This window comes from Necator americanus, chromosome X (genome assembly GCF_031761385.1).
Source record: "Necator americanus strain Aroian chromosome X, whole genome shotgun sequence".
NCBI classification, from domain to species: Eukaryota; Metazoa; Nematoda; class Chromadorea; order Rhabditida; family Ancylostomatidae; genus Necator; species Necator americanus.
Window position 1 is genome coordinate 8228683 of NC_087376.1, and position 22042 is coordinate 8250724.

The following is a 22042-nucleotide window of genomic DNA, read 5'->3' on the forward strand; positions in this document are numbered from 1 at the left end:
TGCTCGTGATGGCAAATAGTACCCACCATTCCGCTCATAAAAAAACCACAAGTATACTCCAATTGCGTTCTCGGCAAAGCAATGCCTAAGCACAAAAGATACTGAGCTAAACCCGAAACCGGTTGTGTGCAGATTCACTTGGATTTACATTTCTATTTCTTAGCTTCTGTTAATTCCTTTGACAAGCACCTTGTGCATTTTGTAACACATTAAAATTGCTCAGGAATTGTTAACATTAAATTCATATGAATTTTTTTTTCATGTGCGTCTTACTGATCTCAAATCTCAGTCACAAAAATGGAGGATTAACTTATTTGTCTTGAGGGCTGAAAAAAGTGCAAATGATTAGTCGAGAAATGTGCAAGTTGATTTCGACCTCTGAAAATTGCGATTAATCGATTTTTAGAGATAGCAAGCATTTAAGACTGACCTGTGGACAAAATGAAGCGTTCTCCATATCGTTTGGTACAGGTATATGCTCCGGGGAATATGCGTAAACGTAATTTATTCAATTACGTATTTATTTGAAGACAATCATTTGCTACGAAACGTAAATGAGTGATATCCTTCAACATTCCTTTGTCTATTTCGGACCTCTTTATTTGTTTACGGAAGCCCGGATTTCGACCGCGATACCCCATCCCAAATAGGTCAAATACCTTGAGTGGGCGTGGAATCGTTGCTAACAACTCCCTGTTTCGCTAGGCTAGTAGGCGTCCCGCAGGGGAAGCAGCTCTTAATTCACGGAACAGGTAACACTTAATCTAGCCTTCGCTTACGTCGGTATACCTCACGGTGAACTCGGCTCCAAGTCACCGTCCTTTATGCTTGAGGCGTTGTAGCATGTGTGCTTGCGCGTGCGCTCTATGCATGGGCTCTTATGAGTCCACCCGCAACGTTGCTCTGCCTTCAAGGTGAGAGAGCTCCTCACTGAAAGTAAAAGTTATACGTACAGTAGGTAGTAAGTATGTAAGGTATCGATCTGCTATCGTGAAGATGCTTAACTGAAAGACTTTGTCGACCTGAGCTACATAGGTTACTCGGTCTTGATAGGGAGTTCACGTGAGGTCCTCGCTTCGCAAGCCACGGAACAGTGACGAATGAATGGGCTGTGTGCGAGCTTTTGCAATATATTGAGAAGACGAGTGATGGTATGTTCAAAGAAGGCATGGATGGCATGGAGGATGCGGACGACAGCGTCGGGCAACACTGACGTAACATAAAAGTAAGTAAATCCCTTTATTTTTCAAAACAACAATGGGGCTTATTCAAATCTGGGACACATTCTCTTCCTTATCCTGCAATCATCTTTTCTATCTTTTGGTGGAGACTCATTGGCTTCTTCCAGAACTACCCTTGGAGCTGAGATTATGCAATTAAGAACACGGTCGAAGTAAAAAATGTAGAAGTGAAAAATGCAGTTGGAGCTCAAATTATGCAATTAAAAACACTGTCGAACTCCTTGTATCATCTAGTATACTGTATCTAAGAAGTGAAAAATGCAGTTGGCAGTTGTACATACAAGGCAAATCATCTGCACGATTGCGTACCAATTGTTGATTGAGGGCTGGTGGCGAGGGCTGTTTTTACAACATTAGCGTCATTCATTCTGTAGACTTGTTTTACCGTAGCTCTATAAATTTGTGCTCATGTGAAGCGTAAAGTAGATGGAGAAGGAGGGCACAGTTCACTGCTCTATGCCTATTGGATAATATCGGTTGCTACTTGAGCTCTGCTGGTGGTACATCCACAACTCTCATGTCAAATTAAAGTAATATGGCAGCCTAAACAGGGCATAGACAAGAACAGTTAGACTGTTATACTTCATAAAACCGAATAGAGCCTCCTGGCACTACGACACTACTCACAAACATCTTGCATCAACAACAAGCAACATAAAATTTCCTGAGAGCTGTAATCTCATCCAGAGCTAGGAGAACCATGACGATGTGTATTGCACTGTTTACCGAAGTGATTGCGACAGCGTAAGCAAGACTAGGGGTTTTGTAAGTATTAGAACTCGTTTACATGTGAGGGAACAATAAATAGGGACAAGTGTTTTACCGGCGTTTGCACGTTGAAAATTCAGAAATCTGTCGTCGGAGAACTACTGAACAACTCTTCGCAAAGGTACTGAGATTTCAAGTCAATGTTCTCGTCCTCGTAGATAGCTTTGGTAGCAACTTATCACCCTTGAGTGGATGAAATTCTTTTTTGATCACGAACAGTGCTGAACCATTCGTTTATCGTGCAGATGTGGGAGAATGTGTATCTTACCACTGCGCTACTTTAACTCACAATCTATGTATTTGCAGAAACAATGACAACATCATTGTAACGTTATTGTAATATTCTCTCAATGTTGGCACAACGAGTTTTTACGAATTGTGAATAACGTTAGCCTTAACATTTTAAGGACGCAAAGTCAGTCGTGTAAACCAGGCAGATCGAAGTTCATTTGAGAAGCAAAGGTATGCTTACCATTTCCATGCGATCAACAAATTTCTACTCTCCCATAAACACATATTTTCAGGAAATTTGCAAGCTTTGAGAATTCCTTCACTGAAATGTATTTGTACTAGGGAGCAGTCCATGTGCACATTTTTTCTCTCGAATGCATTCAACAATGTTTATTCTTTCTTTATTCTCAATACTGAATTAGAAGTCGCCTGAATGGAAAACGCACGCAAAATGTATGTTTTCTTTATCTCGACGGAAGCTGCATCCATACGGTCCATAGCTCCGGTCCTACAAGTGGTCCTTTTCTATGCATAGAAAAATCATCTCATCTTTCTCCCAAAAAATGATCCTTCTCTATAGCATACTTATCTAATTGAAATGCTCACCGCTGTGATCTTCCACTGCTTAACACCCTCTTGGAAAATTTCCATAGGTTTCCCACTCCCACTTTTCTTACTGAAAAAAAGAAAACAAGTTCATGTTGTTCTTTTATCAGCTCCTTCTTTCCCCTCATTTACCTCATCACCATCTCAAACAAAATTTTTGATGACTTACAGATTATTCGGACATGAAGAGTACTACCTTTTATAATCTTTTATCGTGACAGCTGTGCCGTTGCAGATTACTTTATGTTTATCACCAGGATTCTTCAAAAACGCTATAGCGCATTCTTCAAGGCTGCATCGGTAGTCCTAAAATCAGTTATCTAGTGGTACTTTTTAATGCGTCTTTGCTGAAGTGACTTTTCCAGAACACTGATGAGTGCTCAGTGTAGTTTCACTAACCAAATTTCGAGGGCGTTTTAAAAGCGCTATAAAAACAGTAGAAGTATGGTGAAAAATTGAAGAAGTAAAACCGTACTTCAAGACCTCCATAGCTCGCTCTCATCAAAACTAGGAACATCCGTTGACGCATTAGCGTTCGCCCAGGTTGTTCATGTTGAAAACACGGCTCATGCGTCGGTTTATTTGATGGGTTTGCAGCAGATGCTACAAAGAGGAAGCAGAGCACCTAAAAGTGGACATCTCTTCAGTCTTCGTTGTCGTTAAATAAGAAGACTGGATTTGGACTACCTAACAGTTCACTCTGTAAGTTCACTCACCTCAAGGACGACGACGGAAGGAGCAGTCATTTGTTCTGGAGTTTTTGGCGTTTCAGTCCATCTTTTTATATTTGCAGCAATCCGTGCCTCCGTTGGAGGATCGTTTGCACAAACGTATACTTCCAGAATGTTCACTGTAGTTTTGGTATCTGATTACTTTGCTGCACAAACATAATTGCCAAAAACAAGCTTGATATTTTATTAAAATTTTAAAATTTTTTAAAGGACCTTAAACGTGGTCAAACTCTGGTACTAAAACTTCCGAAAATTGTTCATTTCTCAAGTATTCTGGTAGTTTTGATGAACTATTTAAAAACAAGTTCAGTGTTTGCAATATGTGTTTTCTTGAATTCAAAAAAGTATACTAGAATGTCAGGTATTTTTTGTGGTGGTATCTCCCTTCCTTCTCCCCTCCCACCCTCTCCTCCCTTCCCTCCCCCCCCCCTCCAAAAAAAAATGCAAGAACTGCTGCTGTGAGTGAGCAGCCGTCTACGTGTTGCAAAAATGGAAATTGGATCCGAACAATCTTTTCTAAACATTAATTAATGACAACATTTCTTTCATAGCAAAAGAATAAGAAGAAGAAAGGTTTACCTCCTTTTCTGCATAGCTTGATTCCTTTTACTCATTATCATCAGATGTCCACTTCAATCGATCTATGATCCAAAGAAATATCTATGTCGAGGTGTGATGGTCTCATATAAATGCTTTACATAGAAGATTCTTCGTTGGGTCAGACGATCAGATGATTTTTTGGTGCACAGAAGAGTACCATTTATCATGGAGATCGCAGAATTCATATAGCAAGAATCATAAGAATTTTCTAAACGTTCTTTTCCACCTCACAAAAATAGTGATCGCCTAACCCTTTCTGGGATCTTATATTGTGTCTATCGTCCTTAATCATCATCTTCTCCCTCAAAATCAAATGATAATGTTCCATATAAAAAGAAGAACTAGATGTGCTGATTCGCGTTCCGCTTGGATTCGTCTAATAAACGACTTTGGCCACCGGGATTCACAACACCATTTGTAAAATGCAATCTCTGGACTACTTGGATGTTGCTTCAGTCCGGAGCAAAGTCCGACACATATTGCTTGGTTTTCGTTGAAAACTCCATTTAATTCTGTATTGACAATAAAATTCTGAGTGCAATCCAGTTTCCCAAATTTTGGAATTCTGAAGTACCAAAGGCTCCCTGATTTCAGTAGCATACGAATCATACGTACTTTTCAGCAGTTTTAAAGCGGGTTTAATAGGTTTTAATGACTCAGAATCTGAGCACATTATTGGGTCTGGGAGATCGCGGATAACTTCATGTTAAAGGCATCACCCCACGAATCTGAGGTGGTGCGGATTTCAGGTGGAGTGTTCGAATACGGGATGGGAGACTACGGAGAGGGGGGTAATTCCGTCCATTTCTTCCTAATTGCCATAAAAAACGGCCCGGGAGATGCGGCTTCATTCGTTTTGGCGCACCGTTTTGTACAAGAGGTTCGATTGGAGCGCGCCAGTCTTGTGCGGCACCGCATCTTCCGGGCCGTTTTTTACGGCAATTAGCAAGAAATGGACGAAATTAGCCCCCTCTCCGTACTCTCCCATCTCGTATACGAATACTCCACCTGAAATCTGCATCACCTCAGATTCGTGGGGTGATGCCTTTAAGAGAAACAAAGGAATATTTAGGTGGTATTTGAGAGAAAAAACTTTTTCCTACAAAACAGTCATGCCGCTGTTTTTAATAGCCTCTGAGATATTTTCTACGAAATGTAGATAGGACAAATATGAAAAATGACATTTCTTTGCCTTTTGTGTGGCTATTGATACGGTGATAACTAAAATCTTTCTTAGCGTTTGGATTTGCACCAATAAGTGAGTATTCAAGGTGCTACACCATGTTTGATTTTTCACCAATTTCTTAAATCCCTGTCTTTTTTCGCCCTCTGCGCCTCCTACTCAAGTTACTCATGTCGAGCTATGGAGGACACTACAAATGGTATACAAACCGTATCACAAACTCATAGAACGATAACAAGACAAATACAATGGCTTCTATTAAATATCTGTCTGAATAGAAGTTTACATAATGTAAATAAACATTGGTAATTGGTACAGGAGCAGACAGACAGCGCCATGGAAACACCTAATTCAACAGTCGCGATGTCGGCAAGTGAATCAAACGTTCTGGAGCGAAAAAAAATGGGAACGTTCTATATAACAACCAAAAGCCTGAATATGAATCGTAAGGAAGAATACATCGTTGTGACTAACGAGCTGGCGCCGTGTCAAGACCCATGCGGGGTCAGATGGAAGGGGCATCGTTATTATTTTCTATTAGCGGCGCAACTCAAACAACCTGTGCTCCGCTAACATCACGGCTTAACGACTACCAAGGCAAGCGCTATTATGGCGTACTTCTCTGACTTTATCTTTAACAATATCTTCGCTGAGTCACATCTTGTGGTGTGATGAGGCGTTCGAAGGGATAAATTACATGCTTCTTTGATTTTCCAGGCTCTGAAGAAGGCGATGACTCCGAAACGTCAGCCAGAATAAAGGTGAATAACAATCTTGGTTCCGCTCAGACAAAGTGGTGCAAAATTCAACTCTACAATACCAAGATTCAAGGAAGGTCGAACTTGGGACTGAAATCACTGCTCAAAATTGTCAATTTCGAAACCATTTTCCGTTTGACGCCCTCTCAAGATATTATCTCCACAGCGCTTGATAACTCTTTGTAAACGTCTCTTAATGCCAGCTACATTTTTTTTTACATTTTCAGCTTTTTTTGAAACTGACAATGTTAAATAAATAATAAATCATCGTAAATCTTCCACATAAGTGTGTCGTACTTTTTTTTTCAATAACGTTTTATATTGTCTTTTGTTGAGAACATAATGAGTAGTTCTATAATCATTTTCTGACAACCAAAAAGTGTCCAAAGAGCTTTTTGATGACATTGTTATAACGAATTCTTAATAACCAACCCCAGATTAGGATCGCTGTTCAAGACTAGCACATCTAAAATTTTCACCCATAAAAAGTAGCACTTTCGTAGAATTAAGATAACTTCGTTAAACTCAAAAAATAGAATAATATTTTTGTTAATGTGTCCAAAATACATGTAGAATTAGTGGAATTGTAAAGCTATTTATCTGTCCTAAAACATTCTGCGGAGACAAGTGCTTTCCTTTCGAGAAGAGGCATTTTGAATAGTGCAGAAGAATTCGAGGCATGAACAACTTATTCGTTCTTAAGGAGCTTTAACCAAATAGACACACAAAACCGAGAGGGTTTGTGAAACGGAAACCGCATCCAAACACTCCTGCGAATCCGTAGAACCGTTCCTATAAATAGTCTTTATATGCATACCACCACTTCAGGGCTTGAATCATTGCTCGCTTCTAGTACATAGTAACTCATCTACTTGATTGAATCCTCTATCACCTCACCAGTTCTTTCAGCCACATGTCAGCGGCTTCATTGAATAAGGCGATAAGTTTCTTGCCACGTGTCAGTTCACTGAAAATAGATAGCAGTGATGTTATTCTTCTTCAAGAAATTTCTCATTTTATGACCACCTCATCTAGCAAGCAAAAAATGATAGGATTAATGGATGCTTAAAATTTAGTAGTTTTCACTTGTATATAGGTCAAAAAATTAACCCTTTATATTCATTTTTCTCCAGTAGTATGGTATTATTGTAGCTTATTAGATTGTCGCGTCTTTGCAATAGAAGATATTGGCGAGCATAGAGTTCCACACGGCAACTGCATTTCTAAACATGGATAGTTAAGAAACGACACCTTGATTAGGCTTTCATCGTGCAACCTGGGATATTGAGTAGTGGATCCTGCATGGTCAACTAAATAAGATTTCGAAGGTGTTTGTGTAGTCATTGGGGATCAGTGAAGTTATAGCAGGGATTTAGAAATTGAAACCGTACAGGAAAGTTTCCTCCGCTCTTTTGCTTGATGGTGTCGTAGATTTTGTTTACGAAAATATGTTCCGGTATTTTTTTTCCTACTCAAAACATTTGTCAAGCGATCCATTATACTCCTTTTCAATAAGTGTAAGAGCAGCTGCTGATGGTAAGAGGACGAAGAGCGCCTAAATGAAGACATCTCTCCTATGAATTTTCCCAATAACAGAAAGACATACCCAATTAGAAGCTAGTGTAACTGACAGCACCCTCTGTGACTGTACTCACCTTGAGGACAATGCCGGCAGTCATTTGTGATGCTGTACGGTTAACCCATTTTGGAGCACCCTTTTATATCTGTCATAATCCGTAGTCTGGTGGGAGGATCGTTTAAAGAAATGCGTACTTTCAGAATGCCCAATATTTCGATATCTGACTACTTTGACTTCTGTAATCTAATTCAGAAAGGATGACAAATTTTGTTTAGGGATTGTGAATGTTGGAGTGGTCACCTTCGAAAATAGGTAGCAAGAGTTCTAACGCTCAAACTTTCATACTCTGCTTATTTCCCAAATATTCCCGTGGTTTTTGCAGTACAACAAAAAGTATTTCATTATCCAACGATCTGAATATGCTTGACTTGATCGTGGCACCTTTCTATTTTTGGAAGAAAGTGCTAATTCGCTAACTTTGGGCGGTACCTCATCTTCAAATATAAACACCAATTCATTGAAGGACAGTCCTCAAATGTTTGTGTTGATACGCAGTAAAAGTAGCGAAAGGAATTCTGCACTGCTAGTGGAAATCGCTCCCGATCTTACCTTACCAGAATAATCTTAGGTACCTTACCTTAGAAGGTGCAAGTGTGAGATTTTCTGCAGCACCTGAGTCCACCCTAAAATGAAGTGCCACAAGTGCTTATAGCACAACCGGTTAGGAGAGTTTTAGAAAAGTTTTTGATAATCTATACCGTTTTCGAACTGATCTTGTAGCAATTATATTTTATAATGAAATCGCAGCAGTAAAAGAAACTCGGCCAATTTTTGTTTCAGTTTTTTTGCAAAGGGTGCACATAAAAAAGAAGATCAAATTTGCTTTTAGTCCTATTCATGTGTTATAGAGGTCAAATATTCTTACTCGTGTTTTTGTAAATTGCCCAATTTTTTTTGGGACTTGGCGTGATATCCTGGCACGAGACAGCGCTGAAAAGTAATGACTGTGAGTTCGAATGAAGGCTGGGATGAGAAATGGTCGCTTTGTGCCGTGATGTGTTTTTCTCTACCGAAAGATAGGAGTTACATTCATAGAAATTTACTTTGTCAAACATGATCGGAAGGCCGTTTGTTGTGGCTAATCTGTGATTCGGGAATTTCAGATAATTGCAAAGTAATTTCATTTGAATCGACACTGTGTTAATTCCTCCAACATCGTGGTTACTCATCCGATTTAACTGCTGTCAATTAATTTTCAATTGGTCAAACATACAGTTGGGCTTTGCATGCCGATTTCGTAGATGGAAATGAGAGTGAATTATCTGGACATTAAACATCACTTCACATGGATAGAAATATGAGCAAATCTTATATTTCTACAGAGAACCTGTGTGCAATGACATATTTACTAACGAGAAACGAAGCGAAAGAAATCAGTAGCTGTGGAGCTAAATGCACGGAAGAATGGCGGCGACAAATTCCGACAAAAGGAATCTTTTATATTTGATTTCCTGCCTCGATAGACTGGGATGAGTTATGGATAGTAGCACGCAGAAGTCTACAGCTCACCCTATCTTCCTCTTCTTCATTATTTCGGTGCAGGAATAAAACAATAGTATGAAGTTCCAAAGCTGCTGCAAGGTCGACACTACATGAAACATTGGCTGGGCATCGCAACTCATTCAACCCTCAGACGATTCCGAGTTGATACGAAAGTGTTGATGTATCCCAAAGGAATTAACGATGAGAACTTTATTCATTATCATTTAACGTTATTCCTATACACCATCCGATTTGTTAAATAGAGAAATTGAACAAATATGGGAAACTCTCGCGAAAGTCCTTTATAAAGTACCTGTTACTGTGAACCAAATCAGCAGATACATTTGAAAAAAAGCACTGCATTTTTAAACCACACTCAAATGCCAAATAGAAACTCTTTTGCATGGAGGAGGAAATTTAAAGTGCACAGCGTTGATCAATCTCAAAGGGGATCCGCCTACGCGTTGACTGTATAATGTATTTCGAATACCTGGCTACTTTGACTGCTCTAATCTAATTCACACAGAATGACAGCATCTGCTCCAGGAGTGTGAACGTTTAAGTGCTCATCAAAAAAAGTACATACCAATTGTTCGTGCACTCCAACTATCTTTCTATGCTTACTTCTCAGATACTGCAGTGGTTTTTGACGCATTATGAAATTACTTCTTGGTACAGCGTTCTGAATGAGCTTGTTTCGATTTCTGAGGAATTGGACGTAACAAGAGCGTTTGAAGGAGAGGGAAGACTGAAGCCAGAAAAAGGTCTATGCTCTAGGGAGACAGAACAGCGGTAAACTAAAGAGCTGCCATTCGATTCCGACTACCCCCAGTTTTTCTCAGCTTAACAGTTCCATAAGAAGAGTCGCAGATTTCCAAAGAAATCGACTTACCTCCTGGCAGATATGAAAGACTATAAATGTAGAAGAAAAATCCGTCGATTGGTGTCGATTAACATTGCATTGCAGACCAAGATTAGATGAACGACGCTGTCTCATTCACTAAAAGTATTCGAAATATTGCAAGGAAAACGTCGCCGGTCCTTGCAAAGAGAGAAACATTTCTCTTTGCATCTCCAGAGACACTATCCACGTACAATTCTGTATGTGTCGCTCGTACTACTAGTGGCCCATGCTAGCAGAAGCGCCTGAAAAGGATTTTGTCATCCATTAGTAGTGTGAACGTGAAAACGGAAGGACGTTAAGAACTAAGAACTAAGAACGAAGGAAGAAAAGCGGAAAGGTGCGGAGAGACAAGAACCCGAGAAAAGAAGCCCTTAGTCTTTTAAGGCAGTATAGCGGAAAGACGAAGAGGTGATCATCTGTCCTCAATGCTTCTGACGGAATCGCTGTCGCTACTCGCTACTCATCTGGAGGGAACATTCCAAAGCCTTACTGAACCGACAAGTGTCATCCACCTTTGAACTCGAGCACATCGAACGACGGATGTGCACTGAGGTGACAGCGATGGACCACCGACCGCGCTGGGAGTTCTGGTCTGTGTCCAGAAAATAAAAAATGGAAGAAAGTCTGGCGGAATTAGAGCAAAAATGTTAAAACATGTTCATCTTCACTGAGATTCGTTAGATTACGAAGATAATCCGTTCAATATGAATTGAGGAAACGAAACTTGGTCGTTTATACACGCTATCACAATTGCCTCCCCCTACAAAAAGTTATTGGCCACGGAACCCAAGCACTACCGAGGAATATTTTTGTTGTTAGTAATGTACAAGTCTTAGAGCGGATCATCTTAGATCTAAGATAGATATATGAAATATCGCATAGAAACCACCGGGATAAACAAGCCTGCTCCCGCCCGTGTCGATAAACTGCGAGTCTACGTATTCGCAAACCGAACTACTGTAATGAGCGGACCAGATACTTAGACACCGCCGTTATTGGTAGTGAAGAAGCTTAACTTCATGGAGAGAAAGCTGTTTAGACTACTGTTAGGCTACTTTTTCCAATGGTGGGTCAAATCGAAGAACTACATGCAAAAGTGGATACTCTATCTCCGGGAGACATGTGGAAACCATAGTCATCATGCACCGCCTTTTGAAGTAAACGCAGGAAAGCATCTTTGATCGCTTTTTATGGAGACGTTCTTATCGCCTTGCTCTTGTTGTCTGGTCTGACTCAAAACCTGACCGTAAGCGAAAGTTCTGTACTGAGGTAGTAATAAAACACACTTGGTTTTGAGACCCAGTCCAATCAAGACCTAGTGTTTTAGATTACTGAATAACGATGGATGGAGAGATTCTTTGCGGGCTCTAGCTGAAGACTCAACAAGATGCAGTTGGATCTGTTTAAGAAATATAGATCTCGGCGAAGATGCATATAGCAGAGTTAGGTATGACAACCGCTCGACGTTTAACTCAAGTAAAGAAAACCAGAAAAAAATGATCCCAGCCATAAAAACATACCTGACCCATTAAGAATTAAAATCGAGTCAGTTGTTTTATCTTCACAGACAACTCTAGTGTCAATGTATGGCTCCCAGAAGGTGAAATATTTCGTCCGGTATGGGGGAATTTTGAGTCAAAGTCGAATCTCTTACGGAGTACACCATACTCGTCAGCATTTCGCTAATTACTAATTCCGAGTTTCCGATTCTTATTCTGATTTTCTCATTTCCTCAAAAATCATACAAGAGGCCTGCGTGAATCGTGTACTCTCAAGAAGGCAAACGGATATTGTTTTGACTGATTTCCCCCTCCAATAGGTCCCTTAAATGAAGCTGCAAATGCGTTGGATGATTCATTCACGTATAAAATAATTATTTCAGTACTTTTGGTTCTCGGGTGTATTCGGGTTGGATTTCGCTTACATTTCGATTGATTACTACACACATTAATCCATGCATAGATTCTCCCCAAAAGTGTACTGTGCAAATATCTATTACAAAAACGCTTTGCATTGTTTCTGTTGCTGGAAGTAAAACGAGTAATTCCAGAAGCATTTTCCATCGTTCAAAAATTATTTTCTCTTCTCTTCTTTTCTATTCTCTTTTTAGTCCAAATAATAGGTCAACATTGGAAGTACTCCTTGTTTATATTGTTAAAGCAAATTCTTGAAAACCAACTCCGCATTTCGATCAATCTTTAAGGTAACCACCTCTAAAATTCAATAATAATAAGAAACTGTGCATTTTTGGACATGCCACAAAACACTTTCTTAAACTCACAAAACCAACAGACCAACACTCTTGCTCATTTATGCAACAAACAAGTGAGATTTGTGAAACGTCCAAATAGCCATCTTAAGATTTCCTGTGCAGGTAATTAATTTGTGTTTGGGAGAAACTGATGTGCATTTTTCCAATTTTAGAAGTGGAGGGTGATTTCTTTCTCTCTGCAAGATGCAGAAGAATGAGAAGAACGAACTATTTATTCGCTCTCCAAAGAAGTTTAACCGAGCAAAGAAGCGCAACTGATAGATTTTTGATCCCATTTAATGCCTCATCCAAATACTGCAGCCTACCTTCCTTGAAAACGTCTCTTCTAGTCTCTATGTCTGTGCAGAAGCTCTGCTTTACTGCTTGAATCGGTGCTGGTTCCTCTCCATACAGTGACACTTCTACTGGACAGAATTCCCGTCATCTCACCGTGCCATGTTCCTTCAGCCAGATGTGAGCATCATTTTTGAGTCTCTCGTAATAGTTTCCACTACTTAAAATGAACGTGATAATCTTGCAGTGGTGTTATTCCTCATCCAGAGATTTCTTCTCTTTTTTCACTTTATCCAATCGGATGAAAATTGCGAAATGCTTAACCTTCAATAGTTTACACTTTTCATAGACGTAGAAAAATTAACGCTCTATAGCATTTCTACAATAAATATGGATGGTTAACAAACGATACCTTGATTACGCCCATGTCGTATTACCTGGTATACTGAGTAGTGGTACTTGGTGTATGGTCATACTGAACAAGTTTTCAAAGACGTTGGTGTAGTCACGGGGATCATCGAAGGTATAACAAGAATTTGAAGAATAAAACCGTACGTATAATGCCTCATTGCTGTTTTTTATGGTGTTGCAGATACTTCTAAGAAAACTTGTTGTTGTGTTTACTTGTTTTTACTCTCGCTCTCGAAACTTTCGCCAAGCAGATCAAGATATTCAGCATCAAGTTCAGTTTTATATATTGGAGTTTTATATATTATATGTGAGGTGAAAGAAAACCAAAATTTAGAGTCTCGCCTGAGAAATTCTTCAGCAAGAGATTAGCACACCTGTGTGGACTTTAGCTTACTTGACAGTACATACTGTTAGTGTACTCACCTTGAGTATAGTACAGTCATTTTATTATGTTCCATCGTTAACCAATTTTTATACTCTTTCTTATACCTGTCATAACCCTCAGTCTTGTGTTGAAGATAGTTTGAAGAACTGTGCAGTTTTCGAACTTATTTGGGATATCTGACTACATTTGCTGCTCTACAACACCGCTGTTAACTTGCGTTCCAAAATCCATCGCAAACCATCGGAAATCATTGAAGTGGGCAAAATTATATTTTGAAAACACTATTCGAAAACGAATGGGCTGCCGATTTCAAATAAGCTTCGAGAATTTAGGTTTGGAAAATGTGTGGTCTGAAAGCAGGCAACGTTTTCTCAACCTACATTGGCATATCCCGCGAAGACATCTCCGTGGAAGGAAGGGGTGTTCATAGGATTTGCGCTTATTTCTCGAAATTGGACAAAACGTTTTTTTTTATATCCGTAATCAGGAGCCACAATCAGGAGCTTATTTAGAGGATTATGGTATCCTAAATCGTATCTTGGTTCGAAATTTCCATTCTCTTCGGAAATTGACGAAAGTGACAAGTGAGAAAAAGATGCCTCAGATTGTCACACGAAGAAGAAAAGGAGAGAAAGATTGAAGAAAAATGTGTGTAAAAGATAACTACAATCACTTACGAATTTTATGTATGAGTATATTTGCAAGCACGAGGAGGAAACATCCAATTTCATTTCTTGTTCCTTTCTTTTGAAGAATTCCCAGTGTTGTTTTGCATAAAAATCGCTGTTTCACGCCTTTAATAATCAGAGCGGCTGCGAACAGTCAGCGTTAATGGCTGAACGGCAGGTCGAATTGGCCCGGGCAAGAGGGAAAGATCACGAGAAGACTGGTTTGTTTATGTATGCGTGTTGATACGAAAAATAATGAGTCGCCTAATGACATGTTGGCAAAGAAGGTTTTTGTTCCAGATTTTCTTAAAATAAAGTAGGAAAGGAAACAAAAAAAGGATCACATTGGCGGTCACGATTTACCTCAATGGCGCCTGCCACATTTCGTGATCTATCAAATCAATGGCGAGGCGCAATTTGCCAGATCGAACAATGACTCATTCTGATCGATTCTTCCTTTTGATTTGTGTAGGTCTTTTCCATTTGCTTTTACTTGGGCGAACGTTAGTAGGATCTAGGATTTAGAGAGGTCCGAGGATTTCTTTGGAGATTTTGAACACAACAATTCTTTTACAAGTCATAGCATCATCGATTTATGATGGAAGGAAATCGTTGGGATAATCCCACAAAGGTGCCTGAAAAAGAGTTCACAAAAAGTCAAAATAAAGGATAATTGGCCCGAGCAAGGGGGAAAGATCACAAGAAGACTGGTTTGTTTATGTGTTTGTGTGTTGATACGAAAAATAATGAGTCGCCTAATGACATTTTGGCAAAGAACGTTTGAGTTATCAAGTATATGTATGTATTTTGCACAGAGCAGATGTGAAATGTTTAAATGTGAACAGAAAGAAGAAGGATTTTTGTAATGGGAATTGTGTAGATCACATAGTTTGTGTTCTCTTCCAAATGAGTCTTCAGTTCCCTGGAAATTCTGGATATGTTTCGGAACAAGGTAAAGCATTACACTAAGAACTGGAATGTCAACAACCACCAGTGCCGGTGAGATATGCAGTTCCGTGAGTTACACAAGGAAGATAATGCTTCACACATTAATAACGATTTACTTACCATAATAACTAGGAGGAGAAGGCAAATACTAAGCACAGACATTTGAAGACGATATCTGCGGATAGACCGTCGTTTTAAAGCCAGCATACCATGAATCGGTATGGATTTCTCATGGAAAGCTTCTATACAGGGTCGTAGAATGCGGAAAACCAGGTGGTTCCGTTTACCTTTCTGTAGACGCCATAATAAGCAGCTCAGAATCCGGCGTTTTTTTTTCGTTCTTTTTTTTGGACGGCATACGTTGGAACGCGTTACCCTAGTGGACCCTTGCGCATTAACGAGCGAACCTTCGACGATTAATAAGGTCTGCTCACTAGCCTATTCGGGTTAAAATAATAAATAGACTGCTGAGGAGAACGGAACGTGTACATAGAGGCGCGCTTTAATAAAATCTAATAATCCAATAACTTACCTCCTGAATTTTAATAGTCATCGCATTATCATTAAAGTGATCAATTGCATTTCCATATTCGCCCACCTTTTTAACCTTTTGCGAACTCTTTTTCAGGCAACTTTCTGGGATTATCCCAACGATTTCCTTCAATCATAAATCGATGATGCTATGACTTGTAGAAGAATTGTTGTGTTCAAAATCTCCAAAGAAATCCTCGGACCTCTCCAAATCTTTCGAGAAATCCTAGATCCTACTAGGGTTCGCCTAAGTAAAAGCAAATGGAAGGACAAAATTCAAAAGGAAGAATCGATCAAGATGAGTCATTGTTCGATTTGGCAAATTGCGCCTCGCCATTGATTTGATAGATCACGAAATGTGGCAGGCCCCACTGACGTGAATCGTGACAGTCAATGTGAAACTTTCGTGTTTTCCTTTTCTACTTTATTTTAAGAAAATCTGGAACAAAAACGTTCTTTGCCAACATCTCATTAGGCAACCCATAATTTTTCGTATCAACACACATACATAAACAAACCCATCTTCTTGTGATCTTTCCCTTTTGCCCGGGCCAATTCGACCTGCCGTTCAGCCATTAACGCTGACTGTTCGCAGCCGCTCTGATTATTAAAGGCGGGAAACAGCGATTTTTATGCAAAACAGCACTGGAAATTCTTCAAAAGAAAGGAACAAGAAATGAAATTGGAAGTTTCCTCCTCGTGCTTGCAAATATACTCATACTTAAATAGAATCCTTCAGTGATTGCAATTATCTTACACACACATTTTCTTTAAGCTGTGGAAATCAGAACTAGAAATCTGAACTAAATCTGAACTTCTCTTAACATCGTTAAAACCAGTACTCACGGTGAGATAAATTGTGGATATTGTTGTCTGTTGTAGTAACATAGGACGTGTTTCTATGAAAAATGCTGAGCTGCAAAAATACCGGGAATGACAATAATTTTTTTCTTCTTGTTCGCCTTGTAAATTTGGAGTGCCTAGTGCGACTACGAAAAATGTCGTCGCGAAGGAAATTGCTGGCACTCATCACCGAGTAAGTGATGATAGATGTTGCAAACTTTATATTTCTCATTCTAATTCTACGTAGAAGCGAATATCTTCCGGCAAACATCTGCGCGAGTTCTAATAACTCCTCTGTATGGTCATCGAGACCTATGATATACTGCGTCGTTAGTATCGTGCAGACGGAAAAAGAATTTTTTCTGGAATATAAAGGACATTATTCCGTTAAGGAGGAACCGGTTAAAGAGCTTGTCTGAATAAACGAATTAGTACCGAAAAAAGCCATACTTTGAATGGTTTTTGCAATGCATTCACCAAAAAAAAAGAAGACAGGAAGACGAAAAAATGCACGAATGAAAACATCCACTTCACGTGAAAAATAGACACTTAGTAAGAAGAAACTACTGTGGCAGGGAACTCGCTTGGAAGTATTTATGCGTGGATTTCATTCATAAGCATTAAAATAAATGCGGTTCTCGCAAAAATTCTTGTTCCTTGGTCATTGCATAGCGAACATCACGTGGCTGCGTCCGATAACCGCGTTGCAGCCGCATTCAAGGTGGTTCAAGATTGCGCCAACCATAAGAGCAAAAAGTTTGTCGGTGACAATATGTACAGGAAACCCCAACCCCATGAACCTCATTCAAATGAAAAACAATAGTTTTTTACTTCAGGCACTCATCCTGCTCAGTTGAAAGACGATGTACAAAGTCCAGGAGGTTTTTCTGTGTATGGTATGCATAAGTTGGAAACTGGAGGATTAAATGTTCGTTTAGTCGGATGCATGTTTCGTGACATAAACTTTTGATAAGTCTAATAAATTGAACTTCGTATCTTCCTAGAAATTATATTTGAATATTCTGAGTTCGGTTTTTTTTAAATGAATGATTAGCTGATAAAGTAGGTATCGAAATAATTCTCCGTTCATTCCACGTAGGGCTTTTAACTATGCTGTAGAGACGACTTATTCATAGTTCCGAAAACGAGGCCTGATATTTAATCATATTGAACAATATTGTCAACATGTTGTTCTTCTTTTACATTTAGGGAGTTTCTTATTATTTGACAAATGAATATGACCTAAGACTATGAGTCGTGATCGATAAAGATCTTCAATAACGTAGTCCGGTATTCGGTGTACTGATCATTTTCCATGTAACATCAGTTCACCGGAAAAAGCGGCTTCCAAACCAGGTCAGGACTGAAGACGCAGGCATTCGATGCACTTTAGGACAGACTAACCTTCTGGCAACCATACGACGACTCACGGGTGGTTCCTATGCACACAGACGTATGACCCAATACGCAATTGCGTACGTAGTCCTATCCACGCACTATCATACGAAAAGAGGATTGAAAACTACAAAAACTAAAAAAAAAATCAGTACAAAGACACATTCGGCGGACACAACACGGGAAATATGTGGTCGTATGCGATAGGTTAAAAATAACTTACCAGTCTCATATCTTACGAACAAAAAAAAAACACACACACACAGGAACTTTTTTGAAGGAAACTCGATAGAGTTTCCAGATATTGCCTTTTCTCAGTAGGCGTTACTATTCTCACAGAAAAATCGACAAGTGAGAGAAAGATGCCTCAGATTGTCACACGAAGAAGAAAGGGAGAGAAAGATTGAAGAAAAATGTGTGCAAAAGATAACTACAATCACTTACGAACTTTATGTACGAGTATGAGTATATTTGCAAGCACGAGGAGGAAACACCCAATTTCATTTCTTGTTCCTTTCTTTTGAAGAATTTCCAGTGCTGCTTCGCATAAAAATCGCTGTTTCACGCCTTTAATAATCAGAGCGGCTGCGAACAGTCAGCGTTAATGGCTGAACGGCAGGTCAAATTGGCCCGGGCAAGAGGGAAAGATCACAAGAAGACTGGTTTGTTTATGTATGCGTGTTGATACGAAAAATAATGAGTCGCCTAATGGGATGTTGGCAGAGAACGTTTTTTTTCCAGATTTTCCTAAAATAAAGTAGACAAGGGAACAACAAAAGGATCACATTGGCGGTCACGATTTACCTCAACAGGGCCTGCCACATTTCGTGATCTATCAAATCAATGGCGAGGCGCAATTTGCCAAATCGAGTATGATTTCCTTCAATCATAAATCGATGGTGCTATGACCCGTTGTGTTCAAAATCTCCAAAGAAGTCCTTGGACCTCTTCAAATCTTTTGATAAATCCAAGATCCTACTAACACTCACTCAGGGACAAGCGAATTGAAGAAGTCCACACTAATTTGAAGTAAGAATTGATCAGGTTGAATCATAGTTCGATTTGGCAAATTGTGTCTCGCCATGATTTGAGAGATCACGAAATGTGGCAGGCCCCATTGAAATCATGCCGTGGAGGCGACTTATTCACAGTTCCGAAAAAGTTACTTCATATTTAATCATTTTGGAAAAATTGAGTGCTAATTTCTCGCTAAAATTGTGCCAAACAGCAAAATCTCTTTGATTGAGCATTATTTCTTTGGAACTGTTCCACCTTGCTTATCAGACGATATCTTGTGTACTGACAAATCTTTGATTCCTTTTTCTTCTCTCAAACCAACGCATTTTTATGTCTAATTAATTACCAGTGATTGTCAACTTTACCTTATAAACAAAATGCCGCCTCAAACAGTTTAAGAAACTTAAAACTAATACTAAAGATCACTAATATCGTTGTAATTGTGTGAATAGACTAAGAAAATCTAAGATGATTTGTTTATTTGGTTATTTTTTCCAGGGTCTCCTTATGGATGCAGTCGAAGCAGCGACAAACCGATCTCGTGCCACAGGAGACAAGGCTCTTCCACGCGAAATAAGAAATTCCGAGTTGTTGTAAAGAATCTATTGGAAATTTCATAGAATTTTATTTTGCTTCTACGATATTCGGGATTTGAATTAACTTTTGTTCATATTGAAAATAATATTGGATAGGATTAAATAACACTTTTTACTCACTTCATAACCACGGCATAACTCCATTAGTGATGCAGAAAAGAATAAAGATGTTTCTTTCCTACACACATATTTCCACTTAAACACCGTTTATTGCAGGCAGGACATATACGACGAAGAAAAATCGGAAGTTGACGAGGCAATTTTCACTCCGAAAAGACATGCTCTAAGACGTTGAGCGCGATATCATACCAGTTTATTTCTATTAATCCTTACTACCTCAACTATTTCGTCCTTGTTCTGTTTTTTTGGTTCATCATTATGGGTAGAAATTGCAGTAGTAACGCAACACATTAGTGTTTCGTTCCTGTCCAATTAGTTTATGAATATTTATCTTAGCATGTTTAAACGTCTTCGCAATATCTGCTGAGGTCTTTTTCTTGATAATCGATGACTATTCAGTATATTACCTGGGTACGCTGAACATGTTTTTTTTTTCTCAATTTTTATGATCTTATATTTGAAAATATTTGAAAGAGTTTACAGAGCTTACTACCCGTTTCCGCCTTATGCTGCTCGCTACAAATTAAAAGCAGCGTATCACGAAATTGAGGTGGTACGGCAAGTGAAGAGAAAACCTTGAAATCGAGTTGTAGATTACTGAAATGATCGTGGATCAACGGTGAGAGTTGATTTCGTAGTAAAGAACGCTGTCTTCCAAGCCGTCTTTTTTTTACGACGATTAGGGGAAGATGAGCGGTTCCACGCTCGTTTCCGTAACCTAGAACCCAAACTCTATATAAACTCTCCCTGAGCTTTCTGTACTACGTCAACTTGTGATACTCTGCCTTTTGAAAATTTGTTCAAGACGGTCATTGACAATACCGATAGGTGAATTTATTTAGCTTGGTGTCATAAAAGAGAGAAATCAGTGAATTGACAATGTTGATTATTCAGGAGAAAATGGTTATCATATCAGCGGTCAGAACACACCAGGATCCCATTCGGCAAACTTCAACTAAGCCCACGCAGAAAATGAAATCAGTGCATGTATTAAACGAACAAAAGTATGGAAGAATCAATATATGTATAAAACTGATAGTTTCGAGAAAAATGTCTGTCATTTTAATGGTTGGCATATGCCAAGGCCTCATCTGCTAAGCTTTTAATTTCTTTAAAACAAAATAGTACTCGAATCAATAAAATCGATGTAGCCAATAAACTTGTCAAAATTGGCACTTGAAAAGTAGCCTATAATCTGCAGTTTGCCCAAAAGATTGAGTTGACTGCGAATTTTGAAAATCGATCAAGTATTTTAGTAGCTAGTATCGTATTCGAAAAATGTGCAAAAATCCACATATGTTTGTGCATATTTCCACAGCTTTACATGTGCGGAAGAAAACAAATGAACAAAATCTGAAAAGTTTATCAGTGCTGAGAAGATTTGTTGCGTCAGAGGACGAGAGGTTATTGAGAAAAAGGAACCGGAAAGGATGATCAGTTATCAAGTTACAATCGCGCAAACGTACTTACGTCTAGAACTTTGTTGATTAATTTGAAGCGTATTAGGAAAAAAGTACGTACTTAACGTCTACCAAAGAACACATGATCAGCCCTTTCTGTGAGTTCGGCGCTCCAAATAACCTATCCATTTTCGAATTAAAATTTGAGACCTTTGACACATCTCGTTAAGAAATGGAACTTCATCGTTATCGTCGTCGTCGAGAAAAATCGCACATTCCAAGAGAAATTCATTCAGGAAAAGTTCATATGTCCTGCAGATAGCGGTTTTGTAAGTTAATTCGCGGGGAAAAATCAGTAGGTGCATAAAGCTATTTCAGATTTCCACAGCTTAAAGAAAATGTGTGTGTAAGATAATTACAATTACTGAAGGATTCTATTTAAGTATGAGTAAATTTGCAAACACGAGGAGGAAACATCCAATTTCATTTCTTGTTCCTTTCTTTTGAAGAATTTCCAGTGCTGTTTTGCATAAAAATCGCTGTTTCCCGCCTTTAATAATTAGAGCGGCTGCGAACAGTCAGCGCTACTGGCCGAAAGGCAGGTCAAATTGGCCCGGGCAAGAGGGAAAGATCACAAGAAGACGGGTTTGTTTATGTATGCGTGTTGATACGAAAAATTATGGGTTGCCTAATGAGATGTTGGCAAAGAACGTTTTTGTTCCAGATTTTCTTAAAATAAAGTAGAAAAGGAAAACACGGAAGTTTCACATTGACTGTCACGATTCACGTCAGTGGGGCCTGCCACATTTCGTGATCTATCAAATCAATGGCGAGGCGCAATTTGCCAAATCGAACAATGACTCATCTTGATCGATTCTTCCTTTTGAATTTTGTCCTTCCATTTGCTTTTACTTAGGCGAACCCTAGTAGGATCTAGGATTTCTCGAAAGATTTGGAGAGGTCCGAGGATTTCTTTGGAGATTTTGAACACAACAATTCTTCTACAAGTCATAGCATCATCGATTTATGATTGAAGGAAA

At 39.1% G+C, this 22042-nt stretch overlaps 4 protein-coding genes across 6 annotated transcripts; 2 read left to right on the forward strand and 2 right to left on the reverse strand.

Annotated features, from left to right (window-relative positions):
* Positions 1-2658: 2658 nt before the first annotated feature.
* Positions 2659-3592, reverse strand: RB195_021832 (uncharacterized protein; the record flags this gene model as incomplete). The annotated part of the gene is made up of 5 exons (XM_013450381.2): positions 2659-2748; positions 2847-2916; positions 3043-3152; positions 3322-3471; positions 3563-3592. 5 exons carry the CDS (start codon positions 3590-3592, stop codon positions 2659-2661), a joined length of 450 nt encoding a protein of 149 aa, XP_013305835.2.
* Positions 3593-5869: 2277 nt separating this feature from the next.
* On the forward strand, positions 5870-6304 carry RB195_021833 (uncharacterized protein; the record flags this gene model as incomplete). The annotated part of the gene is made up of 2 exons (XM_064208741.1): positions 5870-5957; positions 6078-6304. The coding sequence occupies 2 exons, from the start codon at positions 5870-5872 to the stop codon at positions 6302-6304; spliced, it is 315 nt and encodes a 104-aa protein (XP_064064622.1).
* A 522-nt stretch (positions 6305-6826) lies between these two features.
* On the reverse strand, positions 6827-10236 carry RB195_021834 (uncharacterized protein; the record flags this gene model as incomplete). Of its 2 annotated transcripts, XM_064208743.1 has the most annotated exons (5): positions 6827-6910; positions 7016-7085; positions 7229-7341; positions 9826-9921; positions 10132-10236. In XM_064208743.1, the coding sequence occupies 5 exons, from the start codon at positions 10234-10236 to the stop codon at positions 6827-6829; spliced, it is 468 nt and encodes a 155-aa protein (XP_064064624.1). The 2 variants fall into 2 exon arrangements, with proteins under 2 accessions (XP_064064624.1, XP_064064623.1); XM_064208742.1 differs by lacking the exon at positions 9826-9921.
* A 1489-nt stretch (positions 10237-11725) lies between these two features.
* Positions 11726-20129, forward strand: RB195_021835 (uncharacterized protein; the record flags this gene model as incomplete). 2 transcript variants are annotated; one of them, XM_064208745.1, is made up of 7 exons in its annotated part: positions 11726-11760; positions 12762-12868; positions 17311-17402; positions 19385-19479; positions 19699-19772; positions 19939-20013; positions 20086-20129. In XM_064208745.1, 7 exons carry the CDS (start codon positions 11726-11728, stop codon positions 20127-20129), a joined length of 522 nt encoding a protein of 173 aa, XP_064064625.1. The 2 variants fall into 2 exon arrangements, with proteins under 2 accessions (XP_064064625.1, XP_064064626.1); XM_064208744.1 differs by lacking the exons at positions 11726-11760; positions 12762-12868; positions 19939-20013; positions 20086-20129 and adding an exon at positions 14316-14373 and having other exon boundaries at positions 19699-19777.
* Between the last annotated feature and the right edge of the window lie 1913 nt (positions 20130-22042).